The sequence below is a fragment of the Rhipicephalus sanguineus genome, chromosome 1, assembly GCF_013339695.2.
Source record: "Rhipicephalus sanguineus isolate Rsan-2018 chromosome 1, BIME_Rsan_1.4, whole genome shotgun sequence".
In the NCBI taxonomy this organism is placed as follows: Eukaryota; Metazoa; Arthropoda; class Arachnida; order Ixodida; family Ixodidae; genus Rhipicephalus; species Rhipicephalus sanguineus.
Window position 1 is genome coordinate 144,181,171 of NC_051176.1, and position 26,989 is coordinate 144,208,159.

The window sequence follows — 26,989 nt, forward strand, 5'->3', positions numbered from 1 at the left end:
GTCGCTTCTGCCATAGTGGAAGTGCGCAGCTTCGCACAGCAAGCCTCTCTGTTCAACGTACCCAGCTGACGACCTCCCAGTTACCCGCACCGAGAGAAGAACACGTGCGCTACCGCTACCCTGAAAGGGGCTGAATCGGCCGCGCCACGTTCCAGAGCTTTCCGACAGAGCCGCAGCGCGGCGCTGTCGTCGCGCCGCAAACTTGAGCTTGGGTTCCCTATGTAGGAGGCTCAATTCATCTAATGCACAGTGTACTATTTTGCTCTTGGCCACTAGTCGCCGGAACTGGCAAAAACAAGTTGTGTCCACATATGTGGGCATGGTGCCTGAAGGGGATATAAACAAAAGCATGTAAAAAATAAATTGTGATGATACTTGTATTGCCTTCTCGTGGCACCGCAAGGCACCATTTGGCACAAGCATATGTTTTTTTGCTTGCTTGTTTGTTTTTTTATACTGAACCTAGATACACTGCTGTAGTAGGAATAGCATAAAAATGACAATTGTACACGCTATCACAACCGTTAAATGGCTGGTAGAAATTCATATACTGGATATTTGCAAACATTGCCATCTGCTTCTTTATATTTTCAATGCTTGCACAATGTCCATGTCCCTGGAAAAGCTCCATTTCAGTTGCCCAACGCCTAACAAAGGGTCCTTAACTTTAACTACTATCATTAATACAGTCAACTTGCATTAATGCTGCTCTGACGGGACCAACGAAATTGGTCAATTATTAAGTGGGTCGAATTAAACAAGCTGCAGAAAAAAAACTTCAAAATGCACAACCGATTCATTTATTTGCACTTTTTATACGTTCAACATAGAAAGCAAATGTAGAAATGACATTATAGTTCTTAGACAAATAGAAATCAAATGTGTATCCAATATTTTAGTTTAAAAAACTTAGCATGCTGCTGATTCTGGCAGTGAGAAAGATGAAACCAGCTAATCCTGCCATTCACAGAATGGCAATTTACTGAGTGACCATCGTCCTCATTCCAGACAGTATTGCTCTGCATGAAGGACCACATGTCTCCTTCTGTATGCTCAATAACATATTTGTGATTCTGCATTTGTCAAACAATGTGACACCAATTGCAGTTGGGATTGTGGCCCAAGCTTGGACTAGCCTCTTCACTAGTTCATGCCAAGACACACGCAAATATTTGGAACAGCAAGACCACTTCACGTAACTTTTTGCCACCAGCTTAGCATGTAAAACAACTTAGTACTTTACTAATGCAGCTTTGAAATCTGACTAAAATTGGAGCATAGTAGTCATGCTATGCTTGTTCTTTTGAATGTCTATAATGTTGGACAAATTAATTTAGAAAAAGAAAAGTGTGCATTATATGTTTAAAAAATCTTTCTGGGGCAGGCATAAAATAGGCACTTTCAATGGGAGATGTCTGTTCAATTCATTCGCTATATCCCAAGTGCCGCCAAAAAAAAGACACTGCTCTTACCCTCGTATTCTAGAACGTCCCTTCACTCAACGCTCCACCTTGACTTGAGAAAGTCGATGGGAGCGCCGTTTCTAGGCGGAACAAATCACTGCATATCAGCAATTATCTGCAGCGATTCTTGAGAAGCGCGGAGTCATTTTCGGTCGAACAGCGGCGCTGCGCTCGACTTGTTCAAGTGAAGGACGAAGTTCGAGTCGAGGAGCGTTTGTGAATACGGGGGTTAGAATCGCTGACTTAAGTCACCATTGGGGTCGGGCACCTGTATGATGACCAACAATGTTCAAATTAATCTGCGAAGCCTCATTTCAAGGCTGAAATGTTGTAAGTTGTCAGGCATGCATTCCTTAGGGGATGGCAATTTTGGTTGCACTCTTTTTTTTTTCTTTTTTTTGCACTTGTCACCTTTTGCAAACAGACTGAAGTTTGCAGCAAAGGTTCTGAATGATTGTGTGCCATGCCATTGTAGCTTGTTCAGGTAAATAGAGCTCATACTACACTTTTTCTAGTGTATGGTGTAGAATGATCGTAGCATTTACTTGTACAGTCAGTGCACTCACCAGAGTTTTGTATTAAAAATTAGCCCCCGCCCCCCTCCCATTTCTGTCTCCATGCAGTCCCGCAGACAGCTCTGTTGTTGTTCCCTGTTCACTTACTCAGGCTCATGGTAGCACAACTCGCTGAGAGCCTTCTCTCAGTGAGTTGTATTGTCGGTCTTCTGTGGTTACACTGTTAGAAGCAGGTGAACAATATATTTGCCCTATATTTTAAGGGCTCTTCATAAGGTTTGGGCATTGCAAACAAGCAAGCACGGGGCAAAAATATGAGGTGGCAGTTGTCATTGCATTGTATGAAATGGGTTTGAACAGCAAAACCTTCAATTTTAAACAATCTGTTCCTCTCAAAGAAGCTGTGCTTCGAGCCAAGGTCACATGCACAAATGCTCTACGCAACATGACCCTGAACAGTGTGTGTGACTTGGGTTAACCGTTCAGTGCATAACACGCAGTGCTGCCACTGTAAGTATGCTGCAGAGTAAAATAGAGCAACGAGGGTGGCGGGGCATCTTACATGATCATGTCTCAGTGCTGCTGGAATACATAAGAGAATGCGGGCAAGAAATTAGGCCATAATTCCAATAATGTCAATTTTATGTCAGCAGTCGTGGAGTATGCATTGGCTCATGGGAATCGTGCTGAAGGGTATTTCAGGTATGCATGCATTACTGGAGGAAGCAGCACATTAAGCTGCTGCTTATAAATGTGATGCATCTTTCCTTCTAGAAAGCCAAAAAACCTGAAAGCTATGTTTAAAAATAGTGTAGGTTTACACTTGCTGCATAGCCGAGTTATGTAATGCATTTCTTTTTGGTAATCCTCCTGTGGGAACACTCGGGACTCTTACCGACCAGAGACACCAGAGCCAACCATGAAACCAACCATGAGCACAACTACACCAACAATTAAGGATCAGCCATAGCTAACGGAAAAAAAAACGTACCGATGCATACCACAGTGCGGTTGGAGTGGCTTGTTTGGTTTCTCTTCTAGCTGTGCTCACACTTCCCATCTCAGAAAACAATGGTTATGTTTAACATGTTTTTTTAGCATTGCATAAACATGAAACCAAACATGAGGTTGGTGTTCTGTTTCAGTGGAATTTCCATTTACAGAGATACCATTGCAGTCTGTAATGTCTTTTTCACTTTTTGCTCTTGATGCACAACTTGATTATCACATGGTGAAGAGCAAAAACATGTTTAAATGCTGCCTCAGCATTGGTCTGACAGGTTCTGCAGCATTGTGGCCAACATTAACATAAGCTGCACTTGGCTGGCACTCGTGGCACAAGAAACAAGCTGGTACAGATAGCTTCACGGGCAGGAGCATTGGCCGCTAAAAAAATTAAAGTTAACCAATTCATGCATAGGGGAGCATTATCTCCGTTGCCTGCATTTCATGTTTTCAAACTTTCGGTAATCTCTGAACATCATGGGGTAGAATTAACCAACATGTCATGGTTTTGCATTTGGACAGAATGACCTTTCCTTCCATAGCAATGTCTTTGTTTTCTGTATTTCCCACTTGTTCGAATAAACGGACCCCTCACCAGACCTCATTTAAGATTTTCATTACTGAAAGCTGTAAGGCACCATCTAGGGAGCATTTATTAGATAGTTCTTTCAAATCAGTTCATTATTGGTGTAGCTAAAGATAATAAACTGTCCTGTTATCATGCCACCAGAAGGCAATCGAATTGAATTGAAAAACGTTTATTAAAAAAAGAAAAGGATTTGAGAAGCAGGTGGGTGGGGCCCCTAGTCCAGAGCAGTCTGGGGCAGTAACTAGTTACTAGTAACGCGTTACCGGTAACTAGTTACTTTTTTCAGTAACTTGTAACTGTAACTAGTTACTTTTAGGTTAGAGGAACTTGTAACTGTAACACTGTTACTTTTTTCGCAGTAACTGTAACGGAAAATACCGTTACAGTTAATTCTGTCTTTATGAAAAATTATCCAACAGCAACACTTTTTCGAACTTTCTTCTTTACCATATATCCTCTCCACCCCTCAACTTTCCAGAATAGGGCTCCTCTCGCAGCTTAGGAGAGGAGGTGACTAAGCGTATTATCTTCCCTGCAGAAGACCGAGGTTGGATGTCTGTCATTAACGCAACATGTAAATCAATCGTGGTTCAACTGAACAGCCTGCTAAGTTCGCGTCTGTTTTTTTTTTTTTTTCCCAGCACATATATCCTTTTCGTCACTTGAGCATCTAGCTATGTTCTTGGTGTACAGATGGAGGAGCATTAGGATGCCATGTTTATAGTCTCCTTCGCCTGAGGCTCCGAGCTAATCGTGTTTGACAGGTGGCAGAAAACAGCAGAACGCGAAACGGCTAAGGCCAGAAATTCCGTGAACTAGCGAAGCGATATTTTAAAACTTCTTTGTAACTGGTTGTAGAATGTTTACTCCGACTTAATGCAACAATTATTAACAAAATGACAGACGTTTCACCCCCAATGCAGGTGACATCCTAAAAAAGAAAAAAAAAATGAGCAGAGGTCAACCAGTCCACTAGTCACACATGTCCTTGTAAATGTCCAGTGGGGGGCCGCGGCTGTTTTTGCAAGCCGCGCCGAATGAACCACGATTCCAGGAGTTGCTTTTCCCCCACCTTCGTTCACAAACCGGCGTCGTCGCATTGTTTAGGTCAAAGCTATGACCTGTCATCCAGCAGTGCTCAACAAGCTCGGTCTTAGAACGCGTTGCGTGGGTTGCTTTAGCGACATTTCGCTTGAGTTCTTTAGGCCTCGTTGATCATTTCCTGCCCGTTTCGCCGATCCCCGCATCGCACTTTTAGATACCGCCATGATCATCCGCAGGTGTGCAGTCTTTGGATTTCGTGAACACACGTTGTCATGTTCCAAGGTATAATAACGGGACTTAAAAACGGTGTGTATTCCCAGTGGACCGGAAGCTCTCCGAACAGAGTCTGACACACCTTAAACATATGGAGCAGACACAATGGACGTCGTAGCCACTCGTGATGCACTCCCCGCTGCTCTTCGCATGCGCGTCTGGGTATAGTTAATAAACGTCTTAGGATATACTGCCGTCGTTCCAGTACATCAACCACGTTTTCCACTTCAAGTAAGAGGCGTTCAGTGATTGCTGGTGTTGGGCCCCCTTTTATGTTTCCTTCGTCTAGGGTTTTACGACGTGCAACCCTTATTAAATAAATTCTATAATGTGATTTGTGATCTATTTTTTTATACAGTAACGGAAAAGTAACGACGTTACTTTTGCACAGTAACTGTAACAAGTTACTTTCGGAAACTCTAACTGTAACAGAGTTACTTTTTTGGCTTAGGTAACTGTAACTGTAACACTGTTACTTTTTACTGGTAACGTGCCAATGACTGGTCCAGAGCTCCACTGGCCTCAGCAGCCCGCCGCACCTGGTCGAGGAGAGCCACTTAGGCCTCCTCTTCCCCGCTGGCAAGCAAGGTCTCCCAAGCTTCACTGTAAACATAGACGCTTTCCCTATTTGCCTGGATTAGTGTCTGCAAGCAACATTTCTTCCCTGACTTCTCAGATACACTGGGTCCAAGGGATCGTGCCACCTCCATGTGTTGTGCGTGAAGTAAACACAGCCTCCTCATTTTTTTCCTTCTTGTGGTACTGTGCATTTTGCATTGGGTGACCGAAGTCATGTGTCATGGTCAGTGAAGCTTCAAACAGTGCACCTTGTTAGAGATTCGTGCTTATTCCCTCAACTCAGTCGAAGTGTGACTTTTACTGGTAATTTCCTTTATAATGCCCATTTCGGCATAACTTGCTGCTACAAAATTGCAACTTTCTCACTTCATTCCTTTACCTACAAGAAAGTGCCTTAAATGTTCTGATAAGCCTCTATCCTAAAAGCATTGTTTGATGCGTGTGTGCAATTTTTTAGTGCAGTAGATGATTCATAGATTGCAGTTCACAGTGATTCCACTCCTGCGCCAACTGCGCCAAAGTGCGCCAAATAAGATTTACTGCGCCATCCTGATAATATCGACGAAATTTGCGCCAAACTGCGCCAAAGTCTCGGGTTTGGAGGCGTCTATCACCGGCAATCGCACCGCCGGCGCGTCAGAACATATGCAGCTCGATCTTGGGGCTGCCAATAAAGTCGCAATCATGGACCAAGAATTATTCCGCTGAATAAATAACGCTCGCGCGTGCGTCCCGAGTAAGCCACGATGCCATGCACGGTGCCGACGCAGCTTCTGTTCTGCAAGTACGCTCGACAGCAAAACGCGCTCTACGCAGAGGCTCGTGACGTCTAGGCCTATCGGTAGCGAGAAAGTGCGACGGCGATCATCGGCGGACGTCGTCTGTTCCAGAAACGCTGCTGATAGCTCGTATCAAGCGTCGCACGGCACGTAAGGAAAGCAGTGTTCAGTAATAACTACATGAGTGCCGCTAAAATGTCTGTCACTTCTGTTTCCGAACATCGAGGAATGAAATCTGGGATCGCTAGCAGTAGATATATGGAACAATATCGAATTTTCCTTGCTTCGCGTTTATGGAAGAGCACGCGAACGGTGGAAACGCGTTGACAATTTTCCTTAGATATACTTTATCCATGGATCTTCATCCAGAACAGCTTTTTCGTAATTCCTTCCGCCAGCACGTCCGAGTTTGTAATCACTCTGCGGTAAATACCCCCTAAAAGGCCCTGCCGTTTCGAGCTCACGTGCTAGGGTTCCAATTCGAATTTTTTTGCTTGCTTTTTTAAAAATGTCATCTCATTAGTAAAATCATATCTCCTGGTCGGAGCAGCCGCAAATGCGCAGCTGTCAGTAGCGGGCCCGTCGCTGACGGCCCACAGTGAAGCGGCTACGTCATGTTACACGTCCGCCCCTCGCTTTCGGGGGTCAATAGCTAACGGTTAAAAAAACTCAGTTTCGCTTAAGAGTGAAGCAATGAATGCGATACCAAAAAATTGTATTGTGAAACGAAGTAAGACTAGCAGCTAACTCTTTTGGATCCGATCTCGCGTAACTCAACAAAACGCTGGTTTAAGGGAATATGGCCCCTCCAGGAACCGAAGCGTTTCCTTGCTCTGAGTTCTCTAAACGCGAAGTAAGGGTTGAGAGCACAGCAAGTTTACGAGCCGTCTCCTGATGTCTCGAGATAGCGCGCGCGCAAGCGACTGCGCCCTTCGAACGATGCGATCCCCCCCCCCCCTTCCTCTCCCCTGGCGACCCTTCATGCTCCTTACGAAAGACGGGCGGGGCGTTTCCTCTCTGTTTGATGAGCAATCCACGGCAGGCCCGCACGCGGGAAGATATTATCGCATGCGCTGTCCGTGCGGCGGAGACAGACGGCCGGCTAGTTTAATCTCCGCTTCAGCCGCGTTCGTCGCCAGCGCTCGCGAGCTTTTACCCGCGGCTAGAATGCGCGTGGTGATGTTATTAATTTGGATTTTATACGGAAAATTGCGGCAACGGCGACGGCAAAAATCCGCCGAGAGTGTCCATATAATTGCTATCGCAAGGGTCAATGTACGGGGCAGATTTTGCCCCCCCCCCCCCTCTTAGGTGATAAGGGCCCCCCTCCCCCCCCCCCTGTGCGCACGCCTATGTTCCTGGGATGATTTTTTCCATGAGATTTGCAATGAATCGAAATATATCTAGCCTTCATAAGAGCCCCATAATAATACTGAGGTGCTTGAATGTTAATGCAATATGCTTCTGTATTGCACTCCAGGATGTAAAATTCGCTGCTCCAAAGTGCTCCCAGATGCAAAATTATCTGCTCCAAAGTGCTCCAAGATGAAAATTTTGCTGCTCCAAAGTGCTCCAAAACGGAAATTTTGCTGCTCCAAAAATTGCTCCAAATCAGAAGTCCTCGGTAGCATCACTGAGTTCAGTGTCTTGCTGCGGACATCAGGGCAGAGATTTTGTGGCAAAGCTTGTGTATAGTTGTTTGAGCTAGCAGCTTGTCTTACGTACCATTGCAGTCTATACAAATGTAGTAGTGTCAATTTCACAAATGTTTGATGATTAAACCACCATATCTTGCACATAATTTGACTGTCTTCATAAATAGATATATCCTGTGGTGGTTCTGTGGTGATTGAGCCTTGGTGTTTTAAGAAAGGCTACGTATGCTTGAAGTGTAGTGCTTTTTTGCCACAGTGAAATGGTGCGACTTACTAAGGCCATCTTTTCATGCACTGGACCTCATGTTCAGCAATAACATTAGAACTAACATTGGCTCTAGTTTCACAGTTAAGCACCCTACATTGTCACATTTTGTTTGATAACAAGTGGTAGCTGTTGTTGGGTGCTGCCGTGCAGTTAGGACCAGAAGGCTTGGAATTTCTTGGTGCTTTATGGCCAACATTGGCTCTTGCACTATTAAACATCATATATCATCATCAGGCTTTTGGAATCTCTGCTGAGGTACAGAAGGAGCATGAAAAATACGACATGGTGATATTCAAAGCTGTGACTGTGTTCTACAGCATATTTTACTCATTTTGTTCCTTGGATGTAGTGACTGAATATCTTTTTTTCCATTGTTGAAAATATAGTGCTGAAAATGGTATCCGAGTTTGGTTTGACCAGTATGTGTTGCGTAGAACTTCAGAGTTGTCGAGGCTTTGTGGAAGCACTTTACTGCTTGCAAATGTGCTAAGCTTCCAACTTTCATGTGCAGCGGAAGTCGGCACTCCAGGGACGCTGCTCTGTTTGTCATGGATCATCAAGGAACAACAGAAATGGAGTGGCTGAGGAACTTCTTTCTTGTCACTCGTGCACAATTTCAGGTGAGTTTTTATGCCTGCGATATTTTCGGCTGGTCTTTAGAGGACGAAGTTAGACAAAGTAATTTAAAATGCTTGAAATGTTGAGGTGGTTTTCTAATACTGTCACCGCTGCTACTAAGAATGATAATTGTTCTGATAATTTGTCTGAGTAGAATGAATAGTTATGTGTGTAGCCTTTCTTTCAGTTCTATTTTACCCATTGTGGCGGTTCTGAGGTGCTATGGCATTCTGCTGACATGCTTACAAGTTCAATTTTTATTTGGTGGCTTCATTTCAACGGAGGCAGACTACAAAAATGCTCACGTACCAAGTGCTGGGTGCACTTTCAAAATGAGTGCTTTTGTTGCTTTATGAATAGCTGTTGACCCTGTAGTGACTCTGGGGCCAGAAATACTTAATTTTTAGGCCACCAATGTGGTGGCATGGCATGGTAAAATGTTCCGCTTTCATGCAGCAGCTGCTGCGTTCGCCAGATGGAAATATGTATGTACTGACATGTATTTTTTACAATACATTTTCAGTGTTGACTGAAGGTCCAGGACCTCAAAACAATAGACAGAATACAGTAAAACCTCAATAATGTATACCCGCATTAAACATACTAACAGTTAAAGCGTAGTGTTGATGAAACCTACCGAGTCTCATAAAGCGTAATGTATTTCCTTACTGCTTAAGACATAGTGCATTGTCCTACTCCTACTGGTTAGTGGATACCGCAATCACTTTTTGTTGCATAAAACTTATCTTCATCCCTCAACTCGCCGTGTGGCCGATGCCACAATGGGCTGCAAAAGGTCTTCTATATTTTTGAAAGTGTGACTTGCCACTCAAGGATTCCAACTTTAGCAAAACTGCAGTTATGCCTTTAAGAATAAGCATCAGCAAAGAATGGTAGCACGTTAGTGGTCACCAACAAATGTGCCAGTATGACTTAACACTGGCAACCATATCACGATAAGCATGTTCAGCTGTCTGCTTGGCAGCGTGTGTCCCATGACGCTGTTGTAAAGCATACTGCAGGCATTTAAGGGGTAATGCTGGTCTTTAAAACCTTTCTGAAATTCTTAATATATCATGGTGAAACTTGCCTAGTTTATGTATATTTGTGTGCTGATTTGAAATGTGCCATTATTTTTCTAGCACAGTGTGTAGTTTTTAAAACATCAACATTTCATGTGCCTTGTTGGGAGCTCGATTTTGCTTCACCTGAGAGATTTTTCAAGGTAAATCAGCACATCACAATAATTTGGAATGAGAACTCTATATGATAAAACAAAAATAGATGTTCTAAACCCATTTGTACAAAAGTTATGGCATGTTGAACATTCCCGAGTGAGGCGATGTGAAGCTGGGATTTCATTTAGGGGTCACATTGGAGTGTACGGTGGCATACTGATGCGTATGAGTTAACTGGCTTGTGTGGGCTCCTGCGTACATTGAATTGAATTGCAGTGGAAAGGGAAGCCCTTAGTATGTGTTGTCGTGTGGCAGATGCTTGTAGTTTCAATTACACCAACATGGTCAGGTCTTTTTTTGGGAACTTAAACATACAGTATGCAAACCTTGACCAGTAATCTCTCCCTCTCTTTTTGTCTAATGTTTGTCAATAAGTTGCTGTTCATTGTTCATTATCTTCCTTTATTCCATACTGACACACCTTAGCGGGTACTATATTTCATGGAGTGGTGCTTTTGCCGTTGACAGCATTGGTTTTTTTTTAATGTCACTTTGCGTCACGTCAGTGGCTCTGGCAAGCATGTATCTCGTGTGTATGATGAATATTTTAAACGTGATTAGGTGGCTCATGATTGTGAGAATGCACGATTTTGCACTTCTTTGTTTGCTTGCTTCATGACATGTAGAGGTTTCCATGTAGTGTCAGTGAGTGCCAGAGATTCATATGAAGCAGTCCTGCAGTATCAGTGGTAGTGTGCTTGTCTGTGAGAAGTAGCATCTGTGACCCTAATTCTTCAGTTCTGTCTCAATTTGTGGTTTTGAGTCATACCGTTCTGGCTGCTACCTTGCCAATCTTGTAACTTAATTGTGATTTATGTGCAGTTTATGTAGTTTTCGAAATTGGAATTTTTGATTTTTCAGTTTTACTGTAACAGATTCACTTCGCTAATTTTAGTTTCACCAATATTCGCCACATCAGAAAGGTAATTTCATAGGCCCACATGATATTTTAGTGCGATTTATAAACTGTTCTGCATTGTACTAGTGTTATCGTATACAAAAGAAAAGTTGTTCTGGGCGTCAAGTGTTCTTAGATGTATTAATTTTGTATGTCTTCTGTAGTAAATTCAGTCAATGCATGACGTGGCATGTAGTAAATGCAAATATATTTTTAAAATACACATTTTTTGGTGAAAAAATCCGTAAACAGGGGGTGGGTGCTCGAGCCAACGTTTCGACAAGTGGACTTGTCTTCTTCAAGGCTGGAACTGATTTGAACTGACACTGTGGTGTCATATGCGTGCACAGGTTGTTCCCCGCCCTTGTGTAATGGGTTACTGCTTTAAAGTACGGTTTCCATGCTCCGAATAGAAACATTTCCGGCTCCAGAAGGTCGCCTATTTGCTCCAAACTGCCATTTTTTTGTGCTCCGAGAGCCGCTTCCATCACTTAATATAGCCGCTTTTCTGCGGCCAGTTGCAGTTTGTTTTTGGAGAATAAATAGAATGCATTGGGCCATGACATCATGACCCAGAAAATGGCTGTGTGGGAGCAGCACATCGCTGTGTTTTGATGCCCACTGCAACTCATCTGGTCATCTTCTATGCTGCTAAATCGGGGCTCACAATGAGTAGGCTATATGAAAGGTAGTCGAACAGGTCTGAGCGAGTGGCAAAATGCTGTTACGTACTGCTCCCTCGTGATAACCTCTCTTGGTAATATGACCTCCTAAAGCTTAACTGAAAGTGGGTATAGAAATGTTGGAAAATATTCCGTGCACTCTGAGGCATGGCAGTCTTTTTTTTTTTTTTTTTTTCTGATATTGAGGTGCTGGACCTTCATTTACTGCAAAAAATAATATAAAAATAAAGTAATAGTAATAAATAAATTGAAATATTTTGTCAGTACTTGCATTAAATGACTGTCTGCATAAACAAAAGAACAGTGCGTTCAGTGGCAATGGTTTTCTAGCCACTCATAACCACACCTGTGTCTGTACATTCCTGTTTGAACTAATGAAAGTCATCACAAAGAGCTGGATGAGCACACAGAAAATTGAGGCTGCACTTTCGCAGGAAGGCACTCCGTGCTCTAGTAAACCATTCATCTGTTTATCACAAAAGGAAGTGTCATTTATTAAGGAACACATGCAATGGCAATTCTGCAAAATGTGTATCTATTTCTCACATGCATTAAAGTTTTCCAGCTGAAAGTCTGTGCTTGTCTTCGTAAGTGTTCTGTGGTATGTTTCGTACCATTCAGGGAGTCTCGCTGTTTACCTTGAATCAGGCAAACCATCATATTGAACCATGTACATCAAACGTAACCGAAAACTTCTGGAATGGGAAGCTCCTTAGAAACAGTCTACTCATAATACAGTAACACTGATTATCAAGCTAGTTGGCTTTGCATGATAAGTTTTACTTGTGTGTTTGTCTACTTTGTGCCAACAGCTTGTTGGTGATCATAATAGAGTAATTTTATAGCTGTTTTCAATATGATAATTTGAAATTTGTGCTAGCCCTTGCTTTGGAATGAGTTTTTAGATGCCTCGAATAATGTTTTATTTTTGTTTTATCAAATTTTCCTTGGCATTAATGCATCTCATAATACTGAACATTTTATGATGTTATGACTTATTTGTTATTGCACTACTACTCAGCTTGATGTGAAAACGCATTAGCCATTCTTGCTTGTGTTTTTTCATGAAGGTGCACTTGAGTGTCCTTTTTAATTTTATTTCAGCCCATCCGTCCTGTCTGAAGCACACTAAGGAGCTGGCACTGGTTCTTCTGAACTCCAGAAAGTGGCAGTGTTCCCAGTGCAGGATGTGCTCTCGTTGTGGCAACAAGAAAGAGGGGGTAAGTGGTTAGCTTTACTTGTGATGGTACTAATATAGTGTGCTTTAGTTTTTGTTTCTCTTTTCTTGGTTACGTAGTAAGCTGCACTTTAGTCCAATGTCTCGTTAGCCAGGAGATAACACACTTTAGGTACCAGTTCAAATGAATATGAAAGAGCCTTGGAATTATATTTATTATTCCAATACAACTGGAGCTGTCAACTCTGTGCATTGTGTTTGTAGTAAAGCACAATTGTTTGATGTGTGGTTTATTTCTGGTGCTTGTCTTTCAGGAACACTTATTGTGTTGTGAAGTCTGTGATTCCCATTTTCATCTTCGATGCCTGAAGCCCCCCTTGCTCAAGGCACCGAAAGGTATTGACCACATTGTTCTTGTTCATGATGACTGCAGTAGATGTTAATGATGGGGATCAGTAAAATTCATTTTGAAGCCATACAATGGGTCATGCATACGGGATTTGGCATAAGATTAATTATTGGTTATTCAGTGCTGTAACTGCATACCTGGGTTTAGCAGCATGAGGGACGTCATTTTGAAGTTGGCTTGCAGTGGCTGTATTCTAAAAAAAAGGTGTTGATATGCCAGAAAACATGATTTCTTTTATAATACTGTCATAGTGGGGACCCTAACATTAATTATTTTTGACTGCCTTGAGTTCTCTAATTTGCTTCTAAATTGATGCCCACGAGTGTTTTTGCATTTTACCTATATGAAGTACGGCTGCCATAGTCGAGGTCAAATCAGTGACATGAAGCTTAGCAGTGCAACACCATAGCTACTGTACTACCACTGCAGGTGGTTGTATTCTGTTTTTCACTTTTAGAGGGTATCAGTTGCAGTGAGTCAGGAAATTTGGGGCAAAGCTTTCTTTTTAATAGTGTCGTTGCAAAGTCGCCAAAATAATAGCTTTCTAAAAGCATTACCTGTTCACTTACAAGAGTGGTGGATTAGGCTAGTTGACAGGTCATACTTAGCAGCAAGAGCTATAGCACTAAGCTGAGGGTTATGGGTGCAGTGACAGTCTGAAATGAGCGCTTACAGCTAGACTAGTGCTCATCTTTGTCTGTAACTGTGTTTCTCTTTCTCAACTTGGTGCTATATCTCTTGCCACCAAGCTTATTGGCTTACAATGAAAATCACCATCAATGGTTTCTTCGCAGGGTCTTGGAAGTGTACATCTTGCTCAAGCAGGAGGCTGAAGAGCATCAACTTTGTAAATAACTTGGCATCAAAAATCAAGCAGAAAAACAAACGTTTTCACAATGGCATGATGCGGAAACAGAAGATTACTACACTGTAAGTAAATGGCCTGTATTTCCTTGTGTTGTCTCCCTCTTCACACTTGTTGGATAAAATGCTTGCCTGCTTCTTGCTTTCCTGCATACTCTGTGTGATGCCTCACAGTGAAAGGGCGACCACAGATGGTCTGAAGGTTTGCCGCTCTAAGTTGCACAACAGGTATGTACGTAGCTGGCTTCCTTATGTTGTGCTCCCATGCTGTTAGTGCTTTGGTTGTGCAGACATATTGCATACTACTATTATGACATCCCCAGTAGAAAGCTTTTGCCTGGATTGAGCTGTATGTGGCCTAAACTATGCATGTGACATTTTGGCTTTGCCAATACCCTGAAACTTGCCTTGCACGTGCTTGTGCTGCGAGGCAGGGCAGGTGGGTGCAAAATATGCAAGTAAATTTTTTTTTAACCAGGGTAATATTTTAAAGATGCACAAATTATGCCAATATAATGCGTACTTATTTACAGTTGCGTGAAGCTGCGGCCTAGATTTTTGCTGGAATGCAGTTGCGCACAAATTTTACCAAATAAACTGGAGTACGGTACAAATGTAGTGCACGTTTCTTTATTTTAGTGATAAGCTTATTTTTAATGAGCAAATAAGTATTTAATGAGCCAGCACATAGCTTTCATATACAGTAAAACCCCGTTAATTCGGACTTCACGGGACCAGAGAGAATGTCCGAATTAACCGAGGGTTCGAATTATCGCGAGTACGATCAAAACACTAGAAAAATGTTTCCGCCACCACCAGACTTTTACAGTCAAATCTCGTTACAACGAACACCACATTAACGAACATTTCAAATTAACGAACTTTTAAGAAATCCCGTGCCGACTGCTTATAGTTTCAATGTAAAAATATTTCACTACTACGAACTTCAGAATAACGAACATTTCAGAATAACGATCGTTATTTAATTCTCGTGTAATCTTAACAACACCTCAGTACTATGAACTTATATCCCGAAATGCGAGGATTCTTAGATTTCAGTGTATCGGTCATGGCAGTCGGAGCTGTAAGGTAGCAGACGACGCAGCGCGAAGAGCGGACGCCCTCCCGCTAAAACCTGAGATGGCACGGGAGGAGAAAGACGCGGGCGGAGAACTTTTTTTTTCCCCCTTCGTTGCGGAGGCGACAACGCATCAGGTTTTGTAAAGGCCCAACCGCATGCATTGCACGCGACTTTCGAGCGAAGGCGACTGCGACAAACGGGCTCCGTCGCGCTGCTCGATTGAAAACTATTGCGCGCACGCAGGCAAATTACGAAAAAGAATTACAGAGTAGATGAATGACAACATGCCAAATTTATTATTGTCTTGTTTGAGATAAAGATGCCATAAAAGCGTTTCGGGACTTCCTTTTTTCGCAATCTTATGTTTAACCGCGGCAGTAGTATCTGCTGTGATCCCATGGGGCGCCCGGAAGCGTACGCTGCCTACGCTACGTCGCACTTTGCAAACTGCGTTATGTTGGGGTTGGTCCACGAGGCGCATCTCGACAACGTTTCCTCTTGCTGTCATAGAACGTTTAAGAAAAGCCGCAGCGCCTCACATCGTTGCTTCGCAGGGAGAAGGGCTACCTCACACGACGACGATGTTGACATTGCAGCAAGCTACCACCAATGCAGCAAGCTACCACCGAAACATCAAAACGAACCGTCGATCATAAATAACGACAAAATACGGCCGCTGCCTTGCTCTCCGCGTGAGATGGGGCTGTAAATAAGGTAGTCTATAACTTGCATTCCTTGAAGTACACGCCGATTGGAAGCATCACGAGCAAATTGCAACCGAAGCAAGGGTCAGAGATGCTGCCATGTTGTTGGATATCGTCATGCTCACTTCCGGGCGACAAGCGATGTTTTCTGGCTTTCCAGAAACCTAGGATGCTATCGCGGAACGATTCTATTTCAGATTCCAATGCCTTTCGTGCTTTTCGCGCTTGGCCAGTGGTCAGAACGACGGTCCGTCCGCGTTATCAGCGCGATCAGCCAGCCATGTGGAATCGGAAATAGCATCGTTTCGCGATTGCACCCATGCGACAAGCGACGGCGATGGATGGCCCTCCGCGACAGCAAATCCTGTCGGCCGTCGCTCAAAACTCGCATGCATGCAGTTGGGCCTTAAAGGATTGCAGCGATGACATGGACGACGATGTCACGGTAGCACCCGAAGATCGCGACGAGTCCGTGTCGGCCACAGATGCGTTGGACTACTTGAGGAAACTCCGCATATTCATAGAAAAAAGCGGCACAGTGACCGAAGCGGCGGATAAAAATGCGGACGGTCTAGAATCGTTCGTGACGCAGAGTTTGTGCTGCACCCGTCAAAAAAACGATCACGGACTATTTCAAATAAACGTGCCTTGTCTGACGTTCACGTGTGCATTGTTGTGAGAAACGAGTTCAAGGACGTACCGTTGCAAAGGTAGGACGTTTGCGTTACTGAAATTCTATTGTTATGGTAAATTTTTGGGCTTTCACTATAACGACCTTTCAGAATAACGAACATTTTTCCGCGGTCCCCTGAAGTTCGTTATACCGAGATTTCACTGTATTTCTTAAAGAAGTCGCTGATCGCGGTTTGCTTCGCGGAGGCAATGTGCAAGGAAATCACAATTTTGCTAAGTTCCTGAAGGTCCGCGCACACTGTGCCGAAAGCGGAGGTCTAGCTGACGCAGCCAGGTCATCCAAGCCTTTCTATTAAAGCGGTAGTCGACAGGCAGCTGCTTAATGTTCTTCAAACATCTTGGCTTCGCAGCCTTTCCTATCACCAGCAGCGGCAACTACTCTGTGCCGGTCATGCTCGTAGCCAGAAGAACCGTCACCCACTCTTTTCTCCGTTTCTCGCCGACGCATGGGTCCCCCTTTAACACGATCGTCTTGTCAGGCGCTGTCTCGTCAGTGTTGAAAATGTTGCACGGCTTGTACGTAGAAAGGAGTGCGGAAAGTCCGGAACGCCAGGCCTGCACAACGCTTCACCGCGCACGTTGCGGAACACCAGGGGTGCTATCGCGGAACGATGCCTTATGCCATATTCTATGCTATTCTTATCATCCACCACTCATGGCTGGCTGATCGCGTTGATACAGTGGCTAGTACGGTCCGATATTCTAGGGACCGTAACTGTAGCGTTGATAACGCGGACGGACCGTCGCCATGTTGCCTGTTGCTGATGACAGTAGCGATGCACTGCCTTTCATTGTGTATGTGCCTCCGAGATGCAAAGCTCGTTTTGAATCTCGGAGGCCATAATCCGATCTCGTTACCTCGTTTTAAATCTCGGAGGCCATGATCCGATCTCGAAATTGTTCAGATGCGCCGTCATTTCGGCTGCGAATCCGAATTATATCCGAACCGCGGCCGTGGCGGTATCCGCTGCTGCTTCCCCGTCTCGACCCGACCTCGGTCGGGAGTTCGAATTAACCGAAGCGCGGTCGAATCTGTCCGAATTAATGAGAGTTCTCAGCCATAGAACAATGCACATTTTGGCCGGGACCAGACGCCGCGTCCGAATTAACCGAAATTCCGAATTAACGGGGGTCGAATTAACGAGATTTTACTGTATATATTTTTTTCCTCCAGATAGTTTTGTAAGGGTTTACGGCATTTTTCTTGCTAAGCTGTTCAGAAGGCAAAGCATCTCTATCCTAGCTGTTGTTTAGTTAGCATGAAAAATGTTGTGCGCTGTGAACTGCATGTGTAGGCTGTTAAGCTAGAACTGTCATTCTCGCTTCAGGTTGTGCTAGTTTAGACATCCTCTTCCCTAACATATAGGACAATGTTAATTTGCTGTGTTAGTCTTATTCTTGGGTGCTTATATTGCTGCACTCTAATGGGAGGTGCAGTCTTGTCATATTCAAAATCTTTTTGCTTGACATGTTGGAAAAACAATTAAAAACAGTTCACTGCTTATTTATGAATTTACTGCTTTGTAGATATCTGATTCTTAAGCAGTGGCAGCTGCATGAACTGGACCCCTATAACATTTATATGATGCCCATTCTTTGTTAGTTGCACCTTTGTGTGCCTATTCTTGATGTAAATTATTTTACTTATAGTTTTCACTTCATTTTCATGCACTTTTGGCACCAGGAAAGATGTGAAGCTGGCAGCACCACTGAGAGCTAGGCGGCCTGCAAACTGTCTTACTACATCAAGGTCTTCATCAAAAAAGGAAACTTCAAAGCTGACACGTGAGAGTAATTTTTGTCACCCCTCTTGAAAAATATACCATGCTAATGCAGTATCTGCAGATTTGTAATTGTGTGTCTTTTTAACTCAGAATGAACACATTTAAAAAACGTGACCTTGCAGGAGCATAGCTTTGAATGTATATCTGGTATGGAGGTGAACAGAAGTTTGCACGCCTGCCAACCTGGTGACCTTGAAATTCTGTAGATAATTGTAACTGGAATGGGGGGGGAGATAACAGAAGAAAACTGGTGCACGCATCAATTTACTGTTTCTCAGGACTGCAGCGGTGTCATAAATGAATGATTGTCAATAAAGCTTGTAGATGTTGGCAATCATAATGGTACTCGTAATTACGCGGTGCGTGCATGCGTGCATATAATTAAGGGATGAAATCTGCTGTGTCCCTTGTTAGTAGCCCCTTGCCAATCTTAATGTGCTTTATCGCATGACACCAGTGTTCCGTGGCGAAAGTGACTTGTTCTGCAGGCGATCAAAAACTTTTCTAAGCGATTTCCTTAGTTATCATTTTCATTTTGTGGTGGTGCTAGTGCTGGTTTTTGGGAGATTTATGGCCGTGCTCACATAATCCCGTTGGGAGGATTTCTCAAAATGTGGGAGCCTCCCAAGCAAATTGGGGGTCTTGGCAAGTACGAGTTTGATGTATGCACAGGACAGTGCTATTCTTTTGCATGGAATTTTCTGTAAGGTGTTACAGCTGTTTAATATAGAGAATGATCAATTTGTCAGTGTTCAACTGTATTTCTCATAACTTGCACGCTATCAACCACTAAATTTTGCATATTTTAGGGAGTGCTCGTGATACACCATCAGATTTGCCTCCATCTGTCACTGATAAAGATGTGAAGACGTTCAAGAAAGCACAGGAGATAGCATTAAAGGTAAGCATGCATGTGTATGTTCAACAAAGTCAAAGCCTACTTTGTGGTATTGTGGTCCTGTATGTCTTGTGCTTGTTTAAGGGGAGACGTGTGTCTTAAAAAATGGTTTTTTAAAAGTTGGGTGAATGGCATGAAATTTAATACACTTATTCGGCTTTTTCTGCAGATTCAAAATCTCTAAGTAGATTTTTAATAGCCGCATTAGAACAAAAGATATGCAATTTCTAACACATATTTAAGCATATTTCTTACGGGGATTTTTGGCAACTTTGCTTTGTCAAACACAAAAACAAAGTATGTGGCAAGATTGCCATGAAATTGGTCTAGCCGGTGATGCTATTTATTTTCTTATAATGTTGTTCACCAAATTATAATTCTCGATTATCAGAAATAGTATGCAGCAAAAAAATTTCACTCACATTTACGTGTATTTATTTTGCATTCAAAGTTTGTTGAAGACAATCGGATTAGCATCACCGGCTAAACCAGCTCTCTGGCAGCCTTGCCACACACTTTGTTTCTGTGTTTGACAAAGCAAAGTTGCCAAAAATTCCCGTAAGAAATATGCTTTTAGAGATTGCACATCTTTTGTACTAATGCAGCTACCAAAAATCTAATTAGAGATTTGGAATCTGCAGAAAAAGTTGGATAAGTTTGCTAAATTTCATTCAGTTCACCCAGCTAATAAAAGAAATAAAAAAAAGACCCGCGTCTCCCCTTAAGGTGTCGGCTGCTGCTTTGCAAGCATTAGGCTGTGTAAAGAACTACCTGAATATAGAAGCTAAGTGTTACTAACATTCAACACTAAAATGATTGAGCATCTAACCGAAAGTGTATACTCTACTGCTATGGTTAACGCCTAAAGAGAACCTATCAAATAATCTGCATGTTTTCTTTTTCGTCCTGTCGTACTTATTTTGACATCTGTTGCACTTGCATGAAAGGGCAGGTACAGTGAGTGTGGAAAACATTTCTGAACATTTGCTTAGAAGTGTGCCATTTGATAGGAAATATTGAAGCTATAAGGAGAGGACCTTGTCAAATCTGCAGCTCTTTAGCGTTACTGCTGCTCTGAAGCTTTTGCTGCTTGTAATATATTGACTCTCACACTAAGTGAGAAATATTTTTTCTACCTGCCGTCTTTATGTAACAAGGCCATTGCAAGCTATGATTTCTGCTGTAGAACTACAGTCGAGTCCAGTTATAACAATACCGGTTTTAACAATATATCGGATATAACAATGGACAGCCGTGGCACCGTCAGCTTTTCATTGTATTCTATGGCAAAATAAACCGCTTATAACAATGCTGTCATGATGCAATATCGGTTATAACAAATGTGGGCACTGGAACCAACCCTGAACGAAACAAAAATACAAAGACACTGCGACAATGCCACCCCTATTATGCAAAAGGGCATGAGAGCATACGCGCGGCGGCCAGGCGATAGCGCACTTGGCCTCGCATGCGGCGAGTATGCGCCGAAGAGGCTCGCATGACACCGCTGCTTTCGCCTGCCGTGGCGACGCGGAGGAGGGGGAGGAGGACCGGATGGGCACGTCTACGGGCAGTGGGGCAGGCCATTCTGAGGGTGCGCCGCCTGTAGAAAAAGCACCGGGGCGCCTAAGCCGCCGCAGCAGCAGCGCTGTGTGCACTGTGCCGACCTCCCTTATTCTTCACTAATTTGGCCACGTCTCCAGCTCCGCCGTTTGCACGTGTTCCGAGTCTGGTGCTTACCAGCGTCGTTTTCCTTGCCTGTTGTCACTGTTCCTGTTCTGTGGTCACTGTCACCTCGATCCTCCTGTCCCCGCACGCGCGGACATCGTTGCGCGCACAACGATGGCAGACCGTCCTCCAGAAAGCGACACTCCAGTGAAGAGGAAACGAACGGCAATACCGTTGGAAGTTAAGCGTAGCATTGTGAGAGAGCACAACGCCGGCGAGAAAGTGAGCAGCTTGGTGCGCAAGTACGGCCTCCCGCAGCCGACAGTATCCTGCATCATTCGCAATGCACTCAAGCAAGCCGAAAGTGACAGCCATGCCAGTGCTAGCGGTGCTAGCCACGCAATGGATGACGGCCGGGAAAGGGTTAGGCACGGGGCCTACAAAGACGTGGAAGATGCGCTGTACGTGGAAGATGCACGCCAACGACGCAGTAGCAACAAATGAGGACCTCACCGACGAGGCGATTGTCGCTGCGGTCACCGGCGCGGAAGACGACAGCAGTGACGACGAAGAGGAACCGGAACCCATGCAGGTTGTGTTGCATCAGGAAGCGTTGCAAATGATCTACTCCCTGTGCGATTTTGTTTGCTAAAAACCTTCCGCTCGGCCACGCGCAGCAGTTGGACGCTTTGCAAAAAGATGTCAATAAGATGGCCAGTAAGCAGTCGAAGCTGACTGCTTACGGTTTTCTACCTGCTAAAAAAGTGAAAAGTGTAAGCAACTTCCCCCTCATTAAGTGCTCTTGTTTATCATGTTCCCCTCATTAAATGCTCTTGTTTATCACGTTTTCTTTGTTATTTTCGGCATAACCCGCTTATAACAATAATCGGTTATAACAATGATATTTTCATGGCACCTCAGTATTGTTATAAGTGGACTCGACTGTATGTTGCAGTTTCCTGAAGCTTTGAAAAAAACATTTTTGCAGTGGTGTGCTCTACACCACTTTTCTTTTTTTTCTTTGCACCTATTGGGCAGTGGGAAGAATACTTCCTGCCAAATGACTTCTGCAAGTGTTGGTTGAAAAACTTTTGAATTGGGCACGTCTTGTAAGAAAAACTTTTCTATACCTTGATGCCACAAAACTTGTTCCACAGTGCTGTGTGCACATTGAGCCTACCTTAACGATGCCATCTGCTTGATCATTTTGTACCAATGATGGTTTCAGAATGTTCATAAAAGCTTTTAAAAAGGTCCCCTAGCAACAAAAAGCATAGCTTGTTTTGAATTGCCTGTAAGTAGTGTAAGTACCAGTTCACTGGGAAGAGTGTAGCACAGAAGGGGATGCGGTACATTTACCAGTTCAGTGGGAAGAGTGTAGCGCAGAAGGGGATGCGGTACATTTAATGCAGCAGTGCTGTGCCATTTGCTGGAGATACCTGCATTGTACACAATGATGGAAAGTGAAAAACAGGTCTTTAGGTTTTTTTTCCTTGCTTTCAGAGCTACGGTTAGCCATCCAAACTGTTCTGTAGTTTCTACAGTAATAATAACAGCTTTTTTTTTCTTTGTTTCCAGTGCAGCTACTGGGCTGGGGTAAGAATGCTTCCCACAAAAGTACTTCTGTAAATGTGGGCAATTTAAAGCACATTCGTGATCATGCCTTGTGGAGCAAAAAGCATGTTTGTAGACTCCTACGATGTGAGAAATTAGCCTGTTACAGGGTGTCTACCGACCGGGAAAACAGGGAATTCTCAGGGATTTTGGGTAGTCTGGAAATTCTCAGGGAAAACTCAGGGAAATAGTGCTCCCATCAGGGAAAATCCACAGTAACCTTATTGAAAGGCAACGAAAGTCGCGGTAGCGCTGGCTCGATATTTTGTGAACGCATTTTTTCAAATCAAACAGCCGCTGCGGCTGCGGGGAAGTGGCGCACCTCGATGCTGTCATCGCCTTCGGAGCGGTGAAGTGGGAGAGAATCCGGCCAATGCGTGGCATGCGGGTACCATGAACCACGACACGTCGTATCGCGCAATGTTGTCAGGGTGTTCTGTGACTACGTGGTGTAGTTCTGTATTCTTTCTCGCGCATGCTGTGCGTTAGTGCCCGATATGGTGTTTTTTTTATCGCCGCGTGTCAAGTAACAAGCATGATTAGTTGTAGAAGCGGTAGCAGTAGATGTAACGAGCTTGAGTTATCTTGCAAGCGATCGCGATCGTTCAGGAAGCGGATGTCTTCGACAAGGCTGGTACTTGGAAAGCCATCCCGATCGGCGAGAAAAAAGACGACGCTTGTTGGCTGTTATCGGAGAGGTCACTCGCTCTGATCCCGAGTTTCAAGATGCTATTTAGGACTCCGTGAAGAATAGAATAAATTTCCAGGCGAGAGCTAGCGTAACTAACGGGCCCATTCACAGCAAGTGAAAGCTTTTTTCTTTCTTTTTTTCCCGATGAGGGCACTGCTAAAACAAGTTTTTTAATTTATATTTTTTTGGTATAATAACATAGATTTAATCAATGTAGATAAGGTATTAGGCCAACATGAAACAAGGAAGCTTTTTTTTTTTTTTTTCTTCGAGCCTGGTGGCAGACATGTCACCGCCCCGTTTTAAAGGGGACGCTCATAGCATCCATCCATCCATTAGGCAGTCGACTGAAATTTCTTGGCGCTGCAGCTCGCAATTACCAGCCACACCACGTGGATGTTTGCTACAAAGCCGAATTACAACACTTTTCAGAGCCAAGGCATAGCGGCGACCAAAATTCGCGACACTAGCACGGGTCCCATTTGCTCGATTCGGCGCGCGATGTCGGAAAATAGTAACGTTTCTACCATAATCGGATGTGCCGTAATTCAGGCTGTTGCCGTGCTTTCATGCGATATTAGCCCGCAGCTATATTGCTTCTTTTTTTTTTTTTGCGGCAGCAATTATATAGACACTCCGACGCGAATTTTTTGCCTTCGCCATGATCTTCCTTATCAAGTCCAAATCGCGATTACATCACCCCGCGCGTCGTATGCTCCATGCGCGAGTGAAAGTGCGTGAGGGCTGCCGAAGAACGGGGCTTAAAGGGATACTGAACAAAAATTTGAAAAAGCTACGAAAACACTTACATTCGACTCGGACGACACGACTGTTCCTGTACGCAGCGTTTATTTCACGTAATTTCGAGCAGTTGGCCGTATTTTTAGTGGATTGTGAGAGCGCGGCGGCTGCATGCCACTGCGCTTGTCGGCGGACGTGACGTCGAGTGCTCCAGCAAGAGGGGGGCAACCGGCACGCTCTCTCCTGCCCTGCCACTTCCCTTTCTCCACCTCTCCTCTCAAGAACCAAGGGTGGCTGGTGTGGCGCTGAGCCTTGTCCTCTTTTCCCCACATAGGAAACAAAATAGCGCTTATTCCTCAAAAACCGCTACAACTACCGAGCGTGTCGCGAGAGCGCAAAGATGCAAGGTGCGAGTGACAGTGGTTCCACGAGCGGTCATTGCGACTCCGAGTTCGACAGGCCTCCAAAACGGATGCGCCAAATACAACCATATGCATGTGACCGTTCTGCTGTGTCAAGCGAGAGCAAGGACGACGAGCCAGACGAGCCGCCGTAGCCCAACGTGGGTCGGCAGCCGGCACCAGCAATTTACACAGTAACTCATAGTGACTATCCTTGAAGTGTTCGGAGCACAAAAAGTCACGCTTTGAAGGCACCCACGTTGGCTGCGATGGGCGCGCAGCGCGAATCCATATCCTTCGAAGCTTCGGCTCTGTTGGAAATGTATGACAGGGCACACCCTAGCGCAGAACAGCGTTGAGGCATTCTGCGTTGTGTCAGGTGCTTCACCGTTCACATTACGTAGCAGCACACAACACAGACGGCAAATTCGTAGACGTGGGCGCAAGCTCCGCTTGAGAAAACAGTCTATTCTAGGGACCGTAATACGGCCGAGAGCGCGGCAATGGCGTCGTTGGCTGCAGTGTTGCCATCTTTTTTTACACGTGGCGCTAAACCAAAGTCGGAAAGTCGCTAAATAGTCGCTAGGGTTTTCGAAAATGTCGCTAAAATATCGCTAACATTCTAAAAGCTATAACTATATTATAGTTAAACACATTTCAAGCCAATTTGAAGTCCAGCTGTGTTTAAGAGCCCTAAGATGACAACTAGGATCTGTTATCAAAACTGTGACGACTATGATAGTTTGATAAAAAAAAAAAAGTTGTAGCCAACGCTGCATCGTTGAACTGGTTAAGGGGGGATGAGGGTCTCGAAAAAACTTTTTTTATTTATTGTCCTATCTTAATGAAAACTGGCGTGCATGCGTATAATTGAATGGAGATTTCAAATCTGCAAACACATTTCAAATATTTCATTTAGAAAGGAAGTTATGACAAATTTCCTCATTGTAATTAGGTAATTCCTTACGGTTCGTTATGGTAACTTAGAATACAAAAAGTTACTTTTCAGGGCTACATGGTTCTTCTAAAAGGTCCACCTCACAGGCTAAAGCAAATTAGATGTCAAAACAGCTGTTTCTTCGATCAGAAATAATTTTCAAACTTGGAAGGTAAAAGTTAGCTTCCAGTAATTAGCTGGTACTTATCAAATAATTACAATTGCATCAACGTTCAGAAAAAAGAAAAGCTTTAGCCTGTAGTTCAGGTGCTGCTGAAAAAAATGATACCAAGTTTGTTTAAATATGTTCATAGAAAACCTCCTCAAAACTTCCGTAAGGCAGATTCACTTCACAAAAATAACAAAGCTGAGAAAATTGCGTTTCAAGATTTAAAAACATTTTAAATATAATTTTTTGAGCATGTAAGAAAAAGAAAGGCCTTTTTGCCATAACATAGTATTTTTCCGGAGCATAATTTGGACTACAAATACCTGAAATAGTGATTTCTAAAAGTTGACAATTTTTACGATTTTTTGCTATTTTAAGACCCTCGTCCCCCCTTAAGTATGCTTTATTCGATCTACTCATGTTTTACGCGTTTGTCTGGTACTCGGTGGCCTGCCGTGCTAGCCGAATTAAATTCACTCGTTAATTTTCCCTCTGCACTCCACGCCAACTCCCCATAGGCTCCATGTATCAAAATCTGGACACGCCATTGGCCGAAATCATGGGGGTCTGCTGATGGTGGCATCTTCTCTCGGCCAAAAAACAAACTAACAAACGCAAAACGACGCCAGCGTTGCGTGCGGCGTGCCACTCCCAGATGGCACGAATATCTGCTGGCGCAGTGATTCTAAAAGTAGCCCTGTCGATAGGCAGTCGATGATGTGGTTACTGTTTAACAAGGCGTTCGAGCTTGCATTGCCTTTCTTGACATCGTTCTGGTGCTGTTGGATTCTTCTATTAAAATTAATTTCCAGTTTCACCTATGTAGGATGCGTCACAATCTTTGCATGGTATCTTGTAGATAACCCCTGGAAATCTTTAGCTTGTTGGTCGGCACATGCGCGATTTTTACGTTGTATGTGTTAAACACTCTTGCAAGTGCCTCACTGACGCCTTGCGCATAGGGCACAGCAGCACGTTTTGGCCTGTCAGCTTCACGAGCCTCTTCAGGGCAGGCAACTGAAGACCGCAGTTGTTGAGTCCTCAGGAGCTGCGCGGGGTAGCCGTTGCTGCAGAGGTCCTTCCTTACCACCGCTAGCTCTTGCTTGCGCAGACCCGGTTCAGAGCAGATGCGCATTACGCGAGAGAAAAGAGCAGCGGCAACGGAGCGTTTTTGCCCTATAGGATGCGCAGAGTCAAACCTTAGGTATCTACCCGTGTAGGTCGGCTTCCGATACACACTGGTTATAAGTCCTTTGGCTGACCGTCTTACAAGAACGTCTAGGAAGGCAATCATTCCATTATTTTCTTGTTTCATGGTGAACTGGATGCTTGGAACAAAAGAGTTCAAATGCTCGAGGAAAGGCGTTACGTCCTGGCGACGGATCACACAGAAACAGTCATCAACGTATCGGACAAACAATTTTGAGGGCCCCTGGTACTCAGTGCAGAATGTTCAAGTGCTTCAAGGGCGATGTTCGCACAGGCCACAGAAGCCCCCATTGCTGTTCCGAACTGCTGCTTTGACTCTGCGGAAGGTTTGACTCTGCGCAT

At 44.0% G+C, this 26,989-nt stretch overlaps 1 protein-coding gene across 4 annotated transcripts in view; it reads left to right on the forward strand.

The window, feature by feature from the left end:
* The window catches only part of LOC119399453 (histone acetyltransferase KAT6B), a 123,477-nt gene that overhangs the window by 24,260 nt on the left and 72,228 nt on the right, over positions 1-26,989 (forward strand). For all 4 annotated transcript variants that reach the window (XM_049416885.1, XM_049416895.1, XM_049416887.1 and 1 more), the window contains exons 4-9: positions 8,682-8,790; positions 12,712-12,827; positions 13,099-13,180; positions 13,988-14,123; positions 18,220-18,320; positions 19,129-19,220. In XM_049416885.1, coding sequence (XP_049272842.1) covers positions 8,682-8,790; positions 12,712-12,827; positions 13,099-13,180; positions 13,988-14,123; positions 18,220-18,320; positions 19,129-19,220 — 636 coding nt within the window. The remainder of the gene's footprint in view (positions 1-8,681; positions 8,791-12,711; positions 12,828-13,098; positions 13,181-13,987; positions 14,124-18,219; positions 18,321-19,128; positions 19,221-26,989) is intronic.